General features: G+C 49.1%; 1 protein-coding gene and 1 long non-coding RNA gene across 9 annotated transcripts in view; one reads left to right on the top strand and one right to left on the bottom strand.

Moving 5' to 3' along the window:
• Positions 1-3,446: 3,446 nt before the first annotated feature.
• LOC147829576 (uncharacterized) lies at positions 3,447-4,511 on the bottom strand. Its single transcript, XR_015448873.1, has 2 exons — positions 4,291-4,511; positions 3,447-4,058 (listed from the first exon to the last, which is right to left on the bottom strand). It is a non-coding gene; the product is annotated as an uncharacterized LOC147829576 (long non-coding RNA).
• Positions 4,512-4,583: 72 nt separating this feature from the next.
• Positions 4,584-19,395, top strand: part of Fnbp4 (formin binding protein 4) — a 28,946-nt gene continuing 14,134 nt past the window's right edge. For 4 of the 8 annotated variants that reach the window (XR_015448864.1, XR_015448863.1, XM_087205071.1 and 1 more), the window contains exons 1-10: positions 4,586-4,862; positions 5,897-5,986; positions 11,264-11,400; positions 11,704-11,890; positions 12,785-12,932; positions 13,023-13,143; positions 14,846-15,187; positions 16,145-16,355; positions 17,919-18,043; positions 19,169-19,273. Coding sequence is in view for 4 of the 8 variants with exons in the window: in XM_087205071.1 (XP_087061197.1) it covers positions 4,628-4,862; positions 5,897-5,986; positions 11,264-11,400; positions 11,704-11,890; positions 12,785-12,932; positions 13,023-13,143; positions 14,846-15,187; positions 16,145-16,355; positions 17,919-18,043; positions 19,169-19,273 (1,701 nt within the window). In the remaining 4 variants the exon portion in view is untranslated. Of the gene's footprint in view, positions 4,863-5,896; positions 5,987-11,263; positions 11,401-11,703; positions 11,891-12,784; positions 12,933-13,022; positions 13,144-14,845; positions 15,188-16,144; positions 16,356-17,918; positions 18,044-19,168; positions 19,274-19,395 lie in introns of all 8 variants that reach the window. The other 4 variants (XR_015448862.1, XR_015448861.1, XM_087205072.1 and 1 more) reach the window with 2 other exon arrangements.

Here is a 19,395-nt window from a genome sequence, read left to right as displayed (position 1 = left end):
TGTGAGGCCTCGGGTCACCAGAAGTCACTATAGGTCTGCAGGTTCAAGTTGCCTTTCCCAAGCAGTGAGTCAGGGCTCAGGGAGAAAGTGCGCTTGCTGCCTCCTTTGTTGAAGTCTCTCTCTGCTCTCCCTGTGGGCTTCAATTCTCACTTCAGATCCTGGGTCCCGGGGATCCACTTCCCTCCTCTCCCTCACATTACTATATTCCAATGTCTGGACACCAGATCTCAGAGAGGCTCTTTCTCTGATGCTCACCACTCTGCCATCTTCCCAGAAGTCTCAGCTTTTGAAATGAATAACAAATATTAAGAAAAGACTTACCAGTAAACTATGAGCGTGACTACATTTGAAAATACACATGTATTCATATGATGGTGTTTCCCAGCTTTCCCTTGTCAAATGTCAGCCCTGAGACTTTGGTTTTGCTGGAAGTGTCCTCAGGAGAGCCAAACAAAACAACACCCCTCAGAGCCCTGCACGGCAGGATTCACCCCTGTAATCCCCGAACTCTGAGAGGCTAAGGCAGGAGGATCACAGGTTTAAATCTGGACAGGCAATTTAGCAATTTAGACCCACTCAGCAAATAAAAAAAGGATGTGGGGCCAGGGATTTAGCTCAGTGGTTCTCCACCTGCCTCGCAAGTACAAGGTCCCGAGTTCAATCCCCAGTACCAAAAAAAAATAAAAGGATGTGGTTCAGTGTGAAGGCCCTGAGTTCAATCCCCAGAACCACCAAAAGGCAACAAAAATAAAAACCCTTGGGCCAGGGACTTAGCTCAGTGGTTCCAGCACCTGCCTCATAAGCGCAAGGTTCAGAGTTCGATCCCCAGAACCGAAAAAAAAACAAAAAACGATACAATCATTTGCTGGGGATTTAGCTCAGTGGTTCTGCCACCTGCCTTGCAAATACAAGGTCCCAAGTTCAATCCCCAGTACCGGAAAAAAAAAAAAACCCTCAGTAATTCCTGAGTTGTTAGGCTCCTGGAAGTAAGGGACCATGCCGTATTCTTCTCCCAGTTTCTCAAAGTAAGGAATTTTAGCCATCTTTCCCCATTTGGAACCTAGATATAAACAAAGTCTGTAAAGAACCAGACAACAAACAGTTTAGACTTTGTACTTCCTTCATGGGCTCTGTCACTTTTTTTTGTTTTGTTTCTTAACCACCCTTTTAAAATGTAAAGATCATGGGGCTGGAGATGTAGCTCATTGGCACCACACCTGCCTTGCAAACACCAAGGTCCTGAGTTCAATCCCCAAGGCCAGAAGGAAGAAAAAAAAAAAGTAAAGATCAGCCAGGCTTGGTGATGCACACCTGTAGTCACAACACTGAGAGACTGAGGCAGGAGGATCTCTGTGAGTTTGAAGCAAGCCTGGGCTACAGTGAGTTCAAGGCCCCATCTGAAAAAAAAAATTTTTTTTTAAACAAGTTCTAGGCTAGCCTAAGCAATTTAGTGATTTCAAGATTACAGGCACATGCTCAGCACTAAACAGCTTTTTAAAAAATTAACTGATACAGGCCTTGTACACCACTCCCAACCCCCTCCTGAGATTCTCTTGTTTCCTATGCTCCAATGGTTCTGTGAAGTAGCCAGGGTTGGCAACCGTCCTTTTAACTGTTACCTCTGGAATGTATGCCTCCCCTAGGTCGGTGGTGAACCTGTGGCACGCATGCCGCAGCCAACTGTTTATTATCGTTGAAAGCGCTAAAAGGTTCGCCATCACTGCCCTAGGTCCTAGGGCCTAGGAAAGCAGCTTGTGTGTTTAAATCTGGCTCCAGCCTGTTTTACAACAGTACCTGAACTGTGTAGATGAAAGGCTAGCTACCCAGCGTGGTAGGCACGACTGTAATCCCAGTGCTTTGGGAGGCTGAGGCAGGAGGATCACAGATTCCAGGCCAACCTAGGCAAGTTAGCAAGACCCTGTCTCAAAATAAAAAATAAAAATGAAAAAGGCTGTGGATGGAGCTCAGTGTGAAGGCCTTGGGTTCAATCCTCTGTACAGAAAAACAAAGAAATAAATGGTCAAATAAAAAATGACTCATTTATGGTAATAATAGCTACCACTGCTTATTCCAGGTTCAGCGTTGAGCTTACAACAGTGGTCTCATTTAATCCTCACAGGAACCCCCATGGATACTGTTACCAATGCTTTCCAGATGCCTTGGTTTGGCTTCGGAATTCCTATAGTCGGTTATCATAGTTTGCTCTTATTTTTCTGTGCATGCGTGTGTGTGTGTGTGTGTGTGTGTGTGTGTGTGTGTGTGTGTTGAACTGGGGATGAACCCAGGGTGTGATACATCCTCAGCGTTTTTATTTTTTTAAATTTATTTATTTTTTGGTACCAGAGATCCAACTCAGGACCTTGAGTTTGTGAGGCAATTGCCGGCACCACTGAGCTAAATCCCCAGCCCAGCCCTTTTTATTTTTGAGACCATCTTGACACGATGCCCAGGTGGTCTCAAGTTTACTCTCTTCCTGCCTCAGCCTACCCAAGTGCTGGAATTACCAGAGTGCACCACCACGCCTGGCCATATTTTACTGTCTCTTTCCTCAAGAAATAAAAATAAAATTGATAACAGCTTCAAAATGGTAAATTCTCTCCTGCTGTTGGCTAGTAAATTTTCAGAAATCTTGGGCATCTACAATCTCAGGACGCCATAAAAACCCAGATACTCTCTCCCATAGATGAGAAAAGGAAACTAATTCTGCCCTTATTTCAAGTTCGTGAATATATGTATTTTTCTTCAAAAACGTTTGTTGTGGTCCTGAGGCTGTAGTTTAGCGGTGCCTAGCAAGCACAAGGCCCTGAGTTCCATTCCCGGTACAAAAAAAAGGAAGTGCATTTTATATACAAGAAAAAACTGACAAACCCCAATTTGTCAAATCCCCTGCTATACTGGTGGATTTTTCAGTCAACAATCAATTTGAGAATGCATTCAAAATTTAGAATAGCGTTCTTTAAGACTGAGGCAGGAGGGGTGCATATCTGAGTCTAGTGTTGGCAACTTAGACTTAGTGGGACCGTCTTAAAATAGAAATTTTAAAAGACCTGGGGATGTCGCTCAGTGGGAAGGCCCTGGTTCAATCCTCAGTATCACAAAACAGAACACAGGGGCTGGGGATTTAGCTGTGGTTCCGCCACCTGCTTTGAAAGCGCAAGGTCAAGTTTGATCCCGGGTACCAAAAAAACAAAACAGAACACAGTAACGATGCCTATCCCATACGGTGGTTGTCAGAATCCAGTGCGATTCTACAAGCAAAGGGCAGAGTAACTGGCACAGTCACATTGTAAGACCGAGGGCCTTACCAAACGCTCCAAGGAGCTGACTAGTGAAGCACACCCAGGAATCCCAGCGGTGCCTTCAGAATGTAAGACCAAGAGCCTTACCAAACGCTCCAAGGAGCTAACTACAGCGAAGAACACCCGGGAAGGAACACACCAGACAAGTTGGAAAACATACCTTTATTAGTCTGGCCAGACGGCACTCCCAAAGCAAAATAGCTTAGAGAGGCAACTGGCTCAGAATCCGAGGCTGTTTTTATAGGGGGTTGAGGTGGAAGTTAACATATAGAGTTAAAGAAAAGGGGACAAAAGTTAGTGGTCGACTGTCACGTATTTATGGTCAGCAGACATTTGCAGCTTGTTCTAAAAATTGTGGTGCCCGGAACATCAGTTCCGGGCAAACAAGGAGTTGAGTAGTTTACTCTGGGACTTTAGATCTGTTACAGATTTTTATCTAGCGTCTCAAAACTAACAAGCATAACTCACATTTAATCACAATGGGGCTGGAGAAAAGGAACAAAGGTTATGTAGTCCCACAACATAGTAAATGCTCAATAAACATTTGATATTTTTAGTGTACTTGACTGGCAACCGAGTTACCTACTATGAAGAGCAACCACTGGTATTTCTTAAGCACAACACAGAGGTAGATGGGTACCAACAGGCCTGGTGACGAACGCCTGTAACCCCAGCTACGCGGGAGGCTGAGCCAGGAGGATTGCAGGTTCCAGGACAGCCTGGGATACGTAAGGCCTGAACTACACGTCAAGATCCTGTCTGAAAAAAACAACAAAAAAGCATAAATCTCACTTAGTAATGTCCAATGCTAAAACCAAAGTAAGCACAATAATGAGAGGGAAACTTGGAGAACCCAGAAAGCCATACAGCTTCCCCTCAACTCCCCATACAGCTTCTTAAAGGACAACGCGCACAGCCCAGCAAGAAGCAAGATGGAGGACAAGGCGGGTAAAGAAAAGACTCCGCGAAAAACGCATGGGTGGAACCCTACCTCCCCGGGAAGTCACCAAAAACGCAGGTCCTTCCTCACTATTGGCTAGATTCCCACAGTTTTTCCTTTTCTACTGGTTACCGCTTCTGATTCTAGGTCAAAATACCCAATCGCCTAACACCTCGGGGTCAGTGCCCGCCCTTCCGCAGAGGAGGAGGAGCCAGAAGACCGGCAAGGCCCAGGGCGCTTGCGTGCGCGTGCGCACTCTTGGCCGGTTCGAGGTTTCGAAGGGACAGCGGCCCGGGGGCGGAGCTGTGGCTCATGAATATTCATTACGCACCGCGCCGCGCCCGCCCCTCTCGGCTGCCGACGCTCGCCGCTCGCGTTCCGGCTCGCGATGGGGAAGAAGTCGCGGGCGGTACCCGGCCGCAGGCCCATCCTGCAGCTCTCTCCGCCGGGGCCCCGCAGCAGCACGCCAGGCCGGGACCCCGACCCCGACCCCGATCCCGACCCTGAACCGGACGCCACGGCGGCCGCCCCTAGCCAGCCCGCCCCGGCGGCGGCGGCGGCAGCAGCGACGACGGCGCCCGCGATCACGGCCGCCGCGGCCCCCGACGACTCCGCTTCGGAAGGTGAGGACGCCAGGAAGCGGCGCGGACTGGGTCGGGGCGGCGGCGGGCGCCATGGCCGCCGCGGAGCGCGCTGGGAGCCCGCGACCCCCGCATCCCGGCGGCAGCGAGGCCAGCGGGGTCTCTTCGGTGCCTCGCCCGCTTCCTTTCGGTTTTGTTAAGCAGAAAAGCGACTGGAACAAGCTGGCGCACTCGTATGAGTGCAGCTGCGCGGGAGGCTGAGGCAGGAGACCACCGCGGGCAACAACTTGAAACCCTGTCTCAAAAATTTAAAAGGGATGGTGATATGGCTTAGTGCCAGAGCGTCCCTGGATTTCATCCCCAATATTTAAAACAAAAGTTAAACCCTTTTTGTCATGCCAGACAAAGCCAAAGTGTCCCCAGATTTACAGGTGTCCCCAAAACTGATGGAGAAGTGGAACCTGCGAGTTTCCAAGTACTTGTGTTCTCCCTAAAATGGAGAGGTCAGGAAAACCTCAATCTTGGACGAAGAGTTCTTTGTAGGACTTACGTGCAGGGTTAGGCACTGGGACCATTTCCGGTGTTGAGACGTTACCTTAACTGAGAAGCAGCGTGGCCCGGCTGAAGCAGGAGGATCCCAAGTTCGAGCTCAGCCTGAGCGATTTAGGGAGCCTCAAAATAAGCGTAGGAAAAAAACTCTGGACCCTGGGAAATCTAAGATCAAGCCATTGACATCTGGGTTAGTGGTTCTTTTCCTTCCATACCCTTTTTTTTGTTGTTGTGCTGGGGACTGAACCCAGGGCCTTTGCACTGAGCTTCATCCTGGCCCTTTTTTAAATCTTGGGATAGAGTCTGAGTTACCTAGGCTGGGCTCGAGTTTAAAATCCTCCTGCCTCAGCCTCCGGAGTGCTGGAATTACAGGCATGCGCTGCCACCATGTGGGACCTTGCCTTGATTTTTTTTAAGTTGATGAAATTTAGATCTGCAATGTGAAACCACGGACCTGTCTGTCACCTATAGTGTTTTCTTGGTCCAAGCCCTGACTGCAGTTTCTTTTTTTCGTTTTCGAAATCTAGATGAGCAGGAAGTGGTGGTGGAGGTGCCCAGAGTTCAGAATCCTCCAAAACCAGTCATGACCACCAGACCCATGGCTGTGAAGGCAACAGGTAGAGTGATCTTTAATTGTTCTACACCTTCTCTTAGATCTTGTGGAGTTGCAAGTGAGCTCATGCGCAGCAGGTTTTGTTGAACACCTTAGTGGCCCCAGTTTATATTTTTTCCATAAGGGGAGTGCTTGTTGGTGTAGACATTTTGAGCAGTGCAGAATTTGTTGCTTTTTTTCTGTACCCAAAATGCTTTGTACTATTTCTTCTAACATGTGTGGAGTTTCATTTGTTTTTCGAGGGGAGCTTCTCACTTTGTACTTTATGCCAGCCTAGAACTTGGTACTGTGTTTAACCAAAAATAAGACCTAACTGGAAAATAAGCCCTAGCATGATTTCTCAGGATGCTGGAAATACAAGCCCAAGCCCCAAAATAAGCCCAGTTCAGCTCATCTGTGAGATGGATGCATTTAGTATGTTGGTGGCAACACGATGGACGTATTCAGTTATAAAGTAGTGATACATAAGTATAAATAAACAATACTGATATTAATACTTAAATGATAATACAAATTGTAATCATTTGTAAATACCCGAGCGGGTACCTGTGGACCAGAGGCAGAGGCCTCTGTAAACAGATGAACAAGACTTACTGCCAGATGACCAGAATACAGATGCACGTGCAGACAGACAAGGTTGTGTCTGTTGTGAATCTTCATAACTCAGTACGTCGTGTGTTGTAACAGATGTACAGTACTTAATGCACTTGTGTGAAATAAAGGAATGTTTTCTGAATTTTGGTGCCTGCAATTTTTCGTCGCTTTCATGTGTCCCATCATTCTTACTTGTCATCATGTTTGTTGCCACTCCTGTGTCATAAGTGTTCAGTTAACACTTGGTTTAATGGTAGACTTAAAGGGAATAATATTTTGACCCCCAGACAAGGTGAGTGCAAAAAGAAAGAGCTATTCCGTCGAGTACAAGAAGGGCATCGTGGAGGCCTCGCGGGGCAAGAATCTTACAGCTTTCTGCAAAGAGAAGAAGTTGGATCTCCGGATGGTCCGGAAGTGGCGCTCGGAGTACTCGCACCTCAGTCAGCAGGTGGACGTGGGGAACGCCAAGAAGCGCAAGTGCGGGTCGGGCCGGCAGGCGCTGTTCCCTGAGCTGGAAGACCTCGTCTGCGAGTGGATCGCTGACAGGGGAGCCAGGGCCCTGGTTGTGCGCAGGGCTGACATTCAGGCCTTTGCCCTGGCGCTGGCACCACAGTTAGAAATATCCCCAGATGAGTTCAAAGCGTCCCAGCACTGGCTGGATGGCTTCCTTCAGCGGTACCATTTGATCTGTCTGTAAGGTCTATGCCACTGTTCAAGCTGGAAGACTCTGGAGTTACTAAATGTGCGCTTGTGTTTGAGGCCTTGTGGCTGGCCCAGACTTTCCCAAACACCAGCTCTCCAGCCGATTCCTGGGGGTGAAGCTGCAGTGTTCTTGGCCAAGGATCTCAGAGGACTGGGTCTGAGGGGTGCACTGGTGAGGGAAGCACACACCTTTCCTGTCTTCTGGACGTTTGTGTGGACAGTAAGAAAGCCCCTCCGCTAATCACTAAGGGCATGAAAAACAGCACTGAATGCGCCTCTGGCATTTCTGTTCTTGACAGCAAAGGGGCCTGCTGCGCCAGACAGTTAACAAGGAAGTGGGGCGATTGAATGCCACCCCTTTTGGCCAGGTGGCCAGAGAGGCCTGCGAGTCTGGGTCTCAGCCAGCACTCACTGCGTAAGCACAGAAGAACTTGCTTGCAGCGAAAAGAACAGGTCAGAGTGATTCCCACAGGAGTGACTGCCTGTTTCCAGACTCAATACTACAGTGGACAGCCATGCAAGGACCATTTGCATGTGAGAGCCGATGACTATGTTGAAAATAGAATGGAGAGAAATCTTGGAAACGTGAGGCCTGGCCTACAGGATATGGTGACGTGGGCGAAGGATTCATGGGGTAAAACCACTGACAGCTGTGTTCCTGGATCCCTATGATCAGGCTGCATGGGCAAGAAGTCAAGGAGAGCCCTGTGGTGACACAGAGACGAGAGAAAGGTTCTACTGGAAATGGAGTTTGGGGTTTGGAGTGATGATCCAGAAGTTGACAGGACTGTGATTAATTAAATGTAGATTTCCGCGCATGAATAAAAGTAGGTTGTACATGACAAAAGTAAAACATCCCATGAAAATTTTGGGGGGAAATACAGTATGTAGCCCAGGCTGGCTTCAAACTTGGGATTCTCCTGCCTCAGCCTCAGGAATACTGGGATTACAGGTGTGGACCATCACTCCCAGCTCCTGGTGTTACTTTGTGACAGCTTTCTGGTTGTCCTACTGACTGGGTGTTCTTAGGGGATACGGTGACGGCTTCCTCCTTGTTTTGTTTTGTAACGGTCTGTCTCGGTGCCTGGCTTACATTTGTGGAGCAGAAAGTTGCTTGTGTAAATGTGAGCACAGAGGAGTATTTGCAGCAGTGGCTTTAGTTAAACCTGCGGTAGATCATCATTCTAGCATTCACTGTAGGACTTCAGTGCAGTTATTAACTGGCTGATCCTCATTTGTCTGTCAAATAGATTTTCTAGCCCTGAGTTATTTTGAGGATTAGATAGAATGTGCATGCTGAACTAGTGCTCTACCACCGAGCTACACCACCAGCCCCATTGCAGTTAGCTTGAAAGATCCAAATGTTGCCATACCATGGATTACGAAAGCTAAAACTTGCTAGGCATGACTGATTTTCATAGCACTCTGAGGCTGAGGAAGGAGGATCACAAGTTCAAGCCCAGCCCGGGCAACTTAACAAAACCCCATCTCAAAACTTTAAGAGGGCCAGGAGTAGGCCCAAGCCTCAGTACTGCCGAGAAGAAAAGGCTAACCCTCAGCTGTGACGTTTCAGAGCTACATAACACCACTTTGTGTTTGCAGACTGCTGTACAGATACTGCTTGATTTGAGTCTTCCCTAAGAATCGGGACGGTGGACAGAAGGCCCGCGTGCCTGGGGGGAGAGACCAAGGCTGCTGCGACAGTGTATTGCTTTTGCTCGGTTCCTACCCACTAGTTGGTGTAATGCAGCAGGAAGTGTTTGCCAAACGGCAACCACTGAAAAATGACTTTCCCTTATTTGCATGGATTTGTGTAACCAGTATTAAAGTGGATGTAAAATTTACTTTTTCTTCCTTCTCATTTCCTTCTCACGATGCTGGAGATCAGTCCTGGGGCATCGTGCACCTGGCAGAGCCCTGCTGCTCAGCTGTGTCACCTGCCCTGTTTCTTTCTCTCAAAATTACGTTAAAGACATCTGCCCTCCTCACTGGAAACTTGACACAAAAATGGACATAAGTTTTGAAAGATCAAATAAAATATTTCAAAGTTGAGTATGTTTAGATGAAAGAGTAGACCAAACTTCTAGTGCATTTTGGTTTTGTGGTACTGGGAATTGAACACAGGACATTTATTCCTAGCCTTTTGTTTTATTTGGTTTGTTTGGGGGGGGTTGGGGGGGGGTACCGGAGATCGAACTCATGACCTTGTACTTTCGAGGCAGGTGGCGGAACCACTGAGCTAAATCCCTGGCCCTGGTTTGGTTTTTTGAGACAAGTCCCCCCATGTAGTTCAAGCCGGCCTCAAACTTGAAGCAGTCCTCCTGCCTCAGCCTCCGGAGTGCTGGCATTACAGGTGTGAACCACCATGCCCAACTCCAGCCCTAATTCATTATTTTGAGACAGAATCTTACTAAGTTGCCTAGGCTGGGCTTGAACTTGATCTCTCTGCCTCAGCCTCCCAAAATGCTAGGGTTACAGATGTGTGCAACTGCACCAGCCTGTCTGGTACTTTTATAGTGGAAATGTTAGGTGTGTCATATGAAATTACCTCAGAAAAAAAATTAAGATACCGTCTATTAAGTTAGCTGAGTAGACCTCTAGAGCAGTGGGCAGTGTTTAAGCATCTTCGAGAAAAGAGTTGCTTAATGTGGCTCCATGGGTGAGTCCGAGGAGTGGTGTGCCCAAGTGTGTGTCACTGGGGCGAGTGTGTTTCCATGGAACATTTCAACTGCTGATAGTTTCTGGGACCCCAAAGGGTTTTAAAAAAATCTAGGTGAGCTGGTTGTCGTGGCGCACCCCTGTAATCCCAGCACTTGGGAGGCTGAGACAGGAGGGTCACCATGAGTTCAGGGCCAGCCTGAGTTAAGTAGTAAAACCCTGTCCCAAAAAAACCAAAAAAAGAAAAATACAGTTGAAACAACATTATGTATTCAGCACTGGTGAGGCCCTTCCCTTCAAAATCTATCAGTGCTGAATAGCAAAATGTGGGGTTTTTCCATTTTGAATTTTTCTCCTTTTGTAACTCTGCTCTTACAATGCTAAATTAAATGGTTGTGTTCAAAAATTCAGGAAAAGCCCAAAAAGAGTAAGAGGAATACATTTGGTCACTGGGACATGGATGTTGTCAAAGAAAGGTCCACCTAACCCTTTCATGAGTCTAAAATACAATGGCTGATCAAAAAATACAGTGTGTTTAAGAAAATTATTACTGTAGAAGACACATGGCCATGACTCCCCTCAAAATCCTCCCCTTGCCTTGAACGCTCATCCCATGGTTTTGCCACTTCCTGGAGCACTCTTGTTCTGTGAGTGTCTTCTAAGACAGTGTGATGCAAGTCTGGTGGATGGCACCCAACGCAGAGGCAGGCTTGAGAAGCCCTGGCGGGCGGTGTCCTTGCCTCACTAGATCTGCCACAGGAGTTCCTGAGGAAAACATTTTGAATTGATTCAGGACATCAGGGCATCCATGACAACACAACTAAAGAACACTCATGAAAGAGTACTGCAGAGCTGCTGCAGCAGTTGGCAGGAACCATGGGATAAGTGTGTTTGAGCAAGGGAGTGGGGTTTGAAGATGAATGCCATTGTGTCTTTTACTTTAATAAATTTTTAAAAATTTAGACATTAACTTTTTATTCACACCCTCCCCCCTTTTTTTTGTTTTTCCTTCTGAGACAGTCTCACTGTGTAGCTCAGGCTAGCCTGGATCTCGAAGTGATCCTCCTGCCTCAGCCTCCCCAGTGTGGGGATTGCAGGCATGCACCCTCACACCCAGCCACACCTCGTGTTTGGGAACTTGATCTTTGGAATACTTGACCTGCATACTAAAGAGTACTGAAGGCTAGTTTAGTGATTGTGGCCAATTTGGGGCTAGTTTCTAGTATGTAAATAAACTACACTGAAGAATGGTGGGTGCCGAGCTTCCTTGTCTGGGCTTCCCGGGATGCAGGCTCTCCAGTCCCAATCCCTCCCTGCTTGCTTCTAGGCGGGCTGTGCCTGCTTGGTGCCTACGCTGACAGTGACGACGATGAGAGCGATGTTTCCGAGAAGCCGGCGCAGGCCGAGGAGGCCAATGGGAACCCATCAGCTGACATCGACAGCACCCTGGCCAGCTTCCTGGCGGTGAGAGTTGGTCTCTGTCTGCTCTCTGCTGCACTCACCTCTCCTCTCCCCTCCCCTCTTACGGAAAGCTTAACGGGAAGGAGTGGAAGGGGAAGGAGGATCGGTGGGCTTGGGGAACTGTCACTGGAAGAGGGGAAGTTCTGGGTTTTGGTTTGCTTTGTGCAGTGCTGGAGGTGGCGCCCAGGGCCTCTAATGCCCTAGGCAAGTGCTCAGCATGACGGAGAATAGAGCACAAGCGATTGCAGGGTCCCTGGTGTCCAGCCCTCAGGTCACCCATGCGTGCACTGCCTGTTCCTCCTGCAGGAGATCGATGCCATCACAGCTCCTCAGCCTGCAGTGCCTGCAGGAGCTTCAGCCCCACCTCCGACTCCACCTCGGCCTGAGCCAAAGGAAGCAGCCACGTCAGCCCCGAGCTCCACTGTGTCCAATGGCACCAGTGCGACCCCGGCCCCAGAGTGGCATTATGACACACAGTGCTCCCTGGCAGGAGGTGAGCCCCAGCCCGGGGTCCTGGGGTGTTCCTGCAGGCTGGGCGGAGGACAGGGCTCCGGCGCTGTGTGGCTGGAGTGCACTGAGGATAGTGCACTGAGAACTCACAGAAGGTAATTTCTGCCTTTTGTAAGTTCAAGCCCCTAGGAGAGTCATCTGTAATAGGTAGTATTCTCCTATCCATTTATCTATTTTGTGCTGGGGGTTAAACCTAGAGCCTCACACTTGCTAGGTGAGAGCTGCTCTATCCAACCCTGTTAGGTAGTATTGTATGTTTGAGGTTTTTTTTTTTTGTACTGGAGATCGAACTCGGGACCTTGCACTTTCGAGGCAGGCGGTGGAACCACTGAGCTAAATCCCCGGCTAACTTCTGCCTTTTGACAAGTAACCTAGTACTGATCTAAACTCCAATGGATTATGCTGGGTAAGTTTAAAAAGCCATTATTTAAAAAGCATTTTGGGGCTGGGGATTTAGCTCAGTGGTTCCAGTACCTGCCTTGCAAGCGCAAGGTCCCAAGTTCGATCCCCGGTACCCCGCCCCCCCAAAAAAAGCATTTTGGGTTCAAAATACATTTTTGGACTAGCAAACTGCTTTCTTCACCATGTGTGCAAAGGTGTCTAAATGTCCACCAAATATGTAATCCTTAAGTCAGAGCAGAGTTCTCAGCTGTGAGCTGTTCTCAGTTGTGTGTGGCCCCAGAGACAGGCCACCACGTCTATGTTTTCAGCTGGGGCCTGGGATGCGCTAAACCCTGATGTAAGATTCACAGCCCTAAAAGCTGCACCAGCGCCGAGTTGGAGAAACCCTGTGAGATGCCGGGGCTTCGGAACACACTGGAGATGAAGTCAGAGACGTGCTGGGTCTGTGCTTCTCACGATCATTCTTTTCTTGCAGTGGGAATCGAGATGGGAGACTGGCAGGAAGTCTGGGATGAGAACACAGGCTGCTACTACTACTGGAACACGCAGACCAACGAGGTCACCTGGGAGCTGCCCCAGTACCTTGCCTCCCAGGTGCAGGGGCTGCAGCATTACCAGCCCAGGTAGGCGGCCTGGAAGAGGAGGGAGCGGCAGGGCTGATTGTGTGTCGATTGGCTTTGCCTGCAGTTCCTCTTACTAGGTTTGTTTTCCAGTTCTGGAACAGGTGCTGAAGCTAGTTTAGTGGTAAATGCAGACTCGTATACGAAGGAGAAGCCAGTTCCTGTCTCCAGCAATAAGAGTGGACCAGCCCTAGCCAAGCGAGAAGTCAAGAAGGTCAGTGCTGGGAGTCACCTCCGTGCTGCTGTGCACAGGGGGAGCTGTTGCTGCTGCGTAGCCCGGGTCTGCTCTGCATTCCCTCTGCTTCCTGCACCACGGAACCTGGGCTCAGCTTCACCAAGCAGGAGGCGCCAGGTCCCCATCCCATCCTCACTTCCAAGAGAACCACTCTGCTAGTCCACGGTTCCATAGAGCGTTTGCTTAAATTAGCAGACAGGGCGCCCTGAGAATTAAGTGTTAAGCTGGAGTGTCCCATGCAGGATGGCGAGAGCAGGTGTGTTAGCAGGCAGGGCTCCTTTTGGATTTGGAGCGCGTGTGTGCGTGCAGACATCAAGGGTGTGGGGCCGCGTCTAAGAGCAGAATTTGTGTATATTTCACCTGTACCTTTCACACATAGCCTGAAGTCGATCTTATACAGGATTTGTACTGTGTCTGTTGCATTTATTGTTTTTGTTTTGTTTTGAAGGTTTTGTTATGTGGGGTTTTTTGTGTTTTGTGGTTTTTTTTGGTACCGGGGATCACACTCAGGTCCTTGCGCTTGCACAGCAGGTGGTGAAACCACTGAGCTAAATCCCTGGCCCTGTTACATGGGTTTTTTTTGTGACTAGGTCTTACGTAGTCAAGGTTGGCTTTGAACTCTGAATCCTCCTGCGTCAGCCTCCTGCATGCTAGAATAATAGGCATGTGCCATGACACCTAGCTGGTGCATCTACATTTTTTTGTTTTGTTTTTTTGTTCGCCTTTAATGACACTAAGGGTTAGGTCTAAGGCCTTTACTGAGCTACATCCTTAGCCACCTTTTTTTTTTTGGTACTGGGGATCGAACTCGGGTCCTTGCGCTTGCGCAGCAGACGGCGAAACCACTGAGCTAAATCCCCGGCCCCCTTAGCCACCTTTTTTATTTTGAGACAGGGTCTCACTAAGTCAGTAGGTTACCCGGGTTAGGCTTGAATTGAAATCCTCCTACTAAACAGGAGGATTCCTTGAGGGCTTATAGGTGTATGCCACCACGCCTGCCAGTGTCTGCTTTTTGACCAAAGTCCTAGCACGAAGTCAGTGGTAGAATTTTCCACTTGACAGTGGAGAGGAGGATTTGGATTCCAGAGCAGTCCAGGTTTTCAGGTTAGGGTTGCTGAGCCTGTGCCAGTGATGGCGAACCTTTTCAGAGCTTTCAGTGATGCCAGCAGCCTGCTGCAGCACGTGAGCCATGGGTTCGCCTCCACTGCTCTATACCAATGGCACCTGAGTGGGTTTTTTTTTTTCTTTATTTTTTCTTTTTGAGACAGGGTCTCTCTGTAGTTCAGGCTGGCCTTGAACTCATGGAGATTCTCCTGTCTCAGCTTCCTGAGTGCTGTGATTAGGGAGGCCTGTGCTGTCACACCCAGCCTTTTTTCTTTCTTTCTTGGCAGTGTCAGGGATTGAACCCGTTGAACCATGGCTTTTGCACTAATTTGTACACACACCCTTTCCCTTGGAGACATTGTTCCGTTGCCCAGGTGTGACTTGAATTTGCAAACTCTCAGTCCCCCTGCCTCCCTCGTGGCCTCCTAAAGTGTTTGTGTTAGGTGGTGTGGCAGCACACACATGCACCGTGTGGGGCAGGCAGGTTTGTGCGCATCCAGCGTGGAACACAGCCGTGAACATGGGCTCCCGGGTGCGCCCTGGCGACTCCCAGCTGAGCCCGATGTGTTCTCCACAGGAGGTGAACGAGGGCATCCAGGCGCTCTCCAACAGCGAGGAGGAGCGCAAAGGGGTGGCGGCAGCTCTGCTGGCGCCTCTGTTGCCAGAGGGAATCAAAGAGGAAGAAGAGCGATGGAGGAGAAAGGTGATTTGTAAAGAGGAGACACCCGTTTCCGAGGCGAAAGAGACCAGCGCCATTGCAGAGGAAACTGCCACTCCAGGGAAGCCACCAGAAGTCCTGCTGGACGGCAGCGATGACCCCGCTCAGGAGGACCTGTGCAGCGTGGTCCAGTCCGGGGAGAGTGAGGAGGAGGAGGAGCAGGACACCCTCGAGCTGGAGCTCGTTTTGGAAAGGAAAAAGGTGCGGTTCTCCCCAGCTGCCGTGTTCTTAGGGCCATGGGCATAGCGTGCTGCCGGGCTGTGCGCGTCCCGCCTGCGTCCCACCTTCTGTGGGCCGGTCGGGCTGCGTAGTCAGCTCCCGCTGTGGTTCACACCTGACAAGCTTCCAGTGGTGACAGCCAGTAAATTCGGAAAGCTTTTCACCCTTGGGGAGCTAGTGTCAGCCTATTTTCTGCCTTTTCCCTGCTACCACCTTAAAAGGTCCAGTATGAAGCAAGGTCTGTTTTGTGTTTTCTTTCTTTTGGCTGTGCTAGGGGTTGAACCCAGGGTCTGGCATATGATAGATGAGAACTCTATGACTGAGCTACTTGTCTCTGCTAGTTCTTAAATTTAATTTTTTGTTTATTCATTGTTTGGTTTTTTTTTGTTGTTTTGTTTTGTTTTGCTTCTTTGGTACTGGGGATCGAACTCGGGACCTTGCGATTGCAAGGCAGGCGTTGGAACCAGTGAGCTAACTCCCCGGCCCTATTCATTGTTTTTTGTTTTTTTGTTTTCTTTTGGTACCGGGGATTGAACTTGGGTCCTTGTGCTTGTGCAGCAGGCAGCGACATCGCTGAGCTAAATCTCCGGCCCTATTCATTGTTTTTTGAGACAAGGTCTGTGCAGTTCAGACTGGCCTTGAACTCACTGTGTAGCCCAGGCTGTCCTCAGTGTCTCACCAGTCCTCCTGCCTCAGCCTCCCAAGGGCTGGGTAATCAGCTTTTGTAACGGTCCTTGGGGCCACGCAGTTACTGGGCGGCATTGGGGTGGAGCTCCGTGCTCGGCTGTGATACCAGCTGTGGCGGCAGCAGCACTGCCTGTTCTCGAGGCTTCCCATCCTGAGAGCTTGGCCATGAGTGTCATTCTGGCCGCTTGGGTTCGTAAATGCGGAGAAGCCGTTACTGTGTCAGTACTGACACCCGTGACTCCTGGTTTTCAGGCCGAGTTGAGAGCCTTGGAGGAAGGAGATGGCAGCATGTCAGGGTCGAGTCCCCACTCCGATGTCAGCCAGCCGGCATCTCAGGACGGGCTGCGAAGACTGAGGTCCAAACAAGGCAAGTGGAAGATGTTTGTCCACGCTCCCAGCCCGGAGTCCGTCAGCCGGAGCCCCAGCAAAACGGGACGGGAGACGCCCGAGAACGGAGAAGGCGGTACGTGGCATCGCACCTGACACTATTTCCCTTCGCGTTTTGCAGTGCTGGGAAGGGACCCGGGGCTTCAGGCCTGCAGGGCAGGGAGCTGCGCCCCACCACCACCACCACCACCGCCCCGTCCTGGTACTCGGAGGGGCGAGCAGTGTGGCAGGCAGCCTCGTCCCTCTACTGCACTGGGAAGGAAGCTCCCGGCTCGGAGTGTTCATTACCCTGGGGCCTCTGCTCCAAGGCTGACAGTATGGGCACGGAAGCTGAAGGCCCGTGCTTCCTGCCCCAGTGGAGCCAAGCGAGGACAGCCCAATTCCACAGAAAGCCCCAGCGTCTGCAGTCCCTTTGAGGTGCAGGTGGCCCGGGGACAGCTTCCCGGTTACCAGGAAGCTCTTGAGAAAGCTGTTTACATCTCCTCTTGGCCCTAATTCTGTAGTGGAAGTTAGCAGAAAGACTTGAACACCAAACCTTTGATGAGTGTGTTTAGCAGGAGATAATTTTACTCCCATTATTACCAAAAAATAATAATAATAGTAATAATAATAGTAATTGGAGGAGTGCTCCTGTGAATCTTTTTCAATCAACAGGATAAAAGAACATGAAGTAAAATTCTGAGCCGACACCTTTATTCTTATTCTCTACTCTTCTTATCCCTGCTGCATATTTGGGAGGTTTTTCTGGGTACTTTGTTTTAATCTTGTTTTGGTTTTTGGCAATACTGGGGATTGAACCAAGGGAATACTGAGCCACATCCCCAGCCCCCTTTTTGTTTTGTTTTGTTTTTTGAGACAGTCTCACTGTGTAGTCTAGGCTGACCTTGAACTCACTATGTAGCCCAGGCTACCTTCAAATTCACAGTGATCCTCCTGCCTCTGCCTCCCAAGTGCTGGGATTACAGGCATGCACCACCACACCCAGCCTCCTTTTTGTTGTTGTGGGGGTTTTTTTGTTTGTTTTTTTTTGGTACTGGCGATCGAACTTGGGACCTGGCGCTTTCGAGGCAGGCGCCGGAACCACTGAGCTAAATCCCCGGCCCCTTTTTGTTTATTTTGAGTCAGGGTTTCACTAATGTTTCTGCATTGGCCTTGAACAAGTGATCCTCTAGCCTCTTGTGTAGCTAGGATTACAGGCATTTGACATTGTGCCCATCTTGGGTGGTTTAAAATTAATGCTGCTCTGATTTTGAAAACTTTCTTCCTGCCCCATCCAGCTTGTTAGTACTGAAGATGGAACCCAGAACCTTCTCAGTGATCCACATCCCCAGCCACCTCTATTCCCCCTATTTTGGAGACATGGTCCGTCACTCTCAGTTGCCCAGGCTGGGCTTATGTTCACAACCCTCCTGTTTCAGCCCATCAGGTTCTGGGTTTAGAGCTGTGTGCCCCGACACCTGGCTAGAACTTTTTTGGGGGGGGGCTACTTTTTATCAATGAAGGAAAACAGGCAAAGGAGAGAACTGTGTTCTTTCTCAAATATGGCTGCTTTTGGTGTTAGGTGTTTTTGGTTTAATTTCATGTTTTTGTTTTTTGAGAAAGGGTTTTGTTATGTAATTAATTGTATTTTCTTTTGCAGGAATTGGTGCTGAAAATTCAGAAAAAATAGATGAAAATTCAGATAAAGAGGCAGAAGTAGAAGAATCTTCGGAGAAGTTGAAAGTACAAACAGCACCAAAAGTAGAAGACGACCAGGATTTGAAAGTATGCACATTACTCAATGTAACTTGACACATACTTTTTTGGAGTGGGGGTAGGTACTGGGGATTGAACTCAGGACCTTGGATTTGCCAGGCAGGTGTGGTGCCACTGAGCTACATCCCCAGCCCCAACAAATACTTTTTTTTTTTTAGTACCAGGGATCGAACTCGGGTCCTTGCGCTTGTGTAGCAGGCGGCGAAACCACTGAGCTAAATCCCTGGCCCTCGATAAATACTTTTTTAAAAGGCCAACCATTATACTACTCTCCAGTAGCAAGTGATAAGTCTATTATATTTAAGATTAAGCCTAAATTGAAAACCCATTTTGTCCTATTGTTAAGTGAAGTCCTGTTAAGGTTGAAATATGGAGCTATAGGACCAGCTTGATGCGGAGAAAATGTCGGAAAATTCTGTGCTAATTACTTTCTTTGGAGTTAAGCTTCATTGAAAAGAATAGCTCATCAGTAGCAAGTTCTCTGTGGAAGTACTGGAGACTAAAAGTCAGATTTAATATTAGGCAAAGCGCTTATATGCAAAGAAGGGCAACTTCAGCTCCAGTTGCGTCTCTGCCCTGACCTCTCATGGAAAACGGGATGGAGGAAGCCCTGCCAGCTTCTGGATCCTCGGGGCCAGCTCCAGGGCCTGGGCGTCCCAGGTGTGCAGTGGTCACCTGGGTCACCTAGGGACAGTGACAAGAAGAACCCCCACGTGTCCAGGGGAGACATCTTCGTTCTCAAAAACTGTCAGGGTTCTTTTTCCACTTTATTGAAGTGTAACTGACGGCAGTTGAATGTATTTAGCAGGTGCAGGTTTTTATGGATACGTTGTATCGTGATTGTTGGAAAGTGGCCAGTTAACCTAGGCCTCTCCCCCAGCTTCCTTGTGGCTCCAGTCAGGCCACAGCCCCCTCCTGCTCCTGCTCTTTCCTTCCCAATGGGACTCCGGTAGCTGAAGCCCTGCTTTTAGCTGTGGGGTTCCGGGCAGTGGCGTGGGTGCTAACTGATCGTCTCCCCTGGGCCTGGGGAGAGAGTGGCACTGGGAGCGGTACCCTCATTTCTGGCATCTGTAACAGGAGACAGAAAACGGTGCTGATTCTGTGTTTGTTGACTTTCTTTTCTTCCTGTGTTAGTTTCAGATTGGAGAGCTGGCAAACACCCTGACAAGCAAATTCGAATTCCTGGGCATTAATAGACAGTCCATCTCCAACTTCCACGTGCTGCTCCTGCAGACTGAGGTAACGGAGCCACCTTCGTTGCAGATAGTGTTCCTGTGAGACATGGAGTGGGAGGAATCTGGCCTGGTTGCTCCTCATCCGAAGTTTTATTATTTTTCTTTTTCTTGAGTTTGTGAGACAGG

The sequence above is a fragment of the Heterocephalus glaber genome, unplaced genomic scaffold (assembly GCF_053883595.1).
Source record: "Heterocephalus glaber isolate CG9 unplaced genomic scaffold, H.glaber_assembly_v1.0 deba00000594, whole genome shotgun sequence".
NCBI lineage: Eukaryota > Metazoa > Chordata > Mammalia > Rodentia > Bathyergidae > Heterocephalus > Heterocephalus glaber.
The sequence above is the reverse complement of the archived record's forward strand: the minus strand, read 5'-3'. Positions and strand labels throughout refer to the sequence as shown.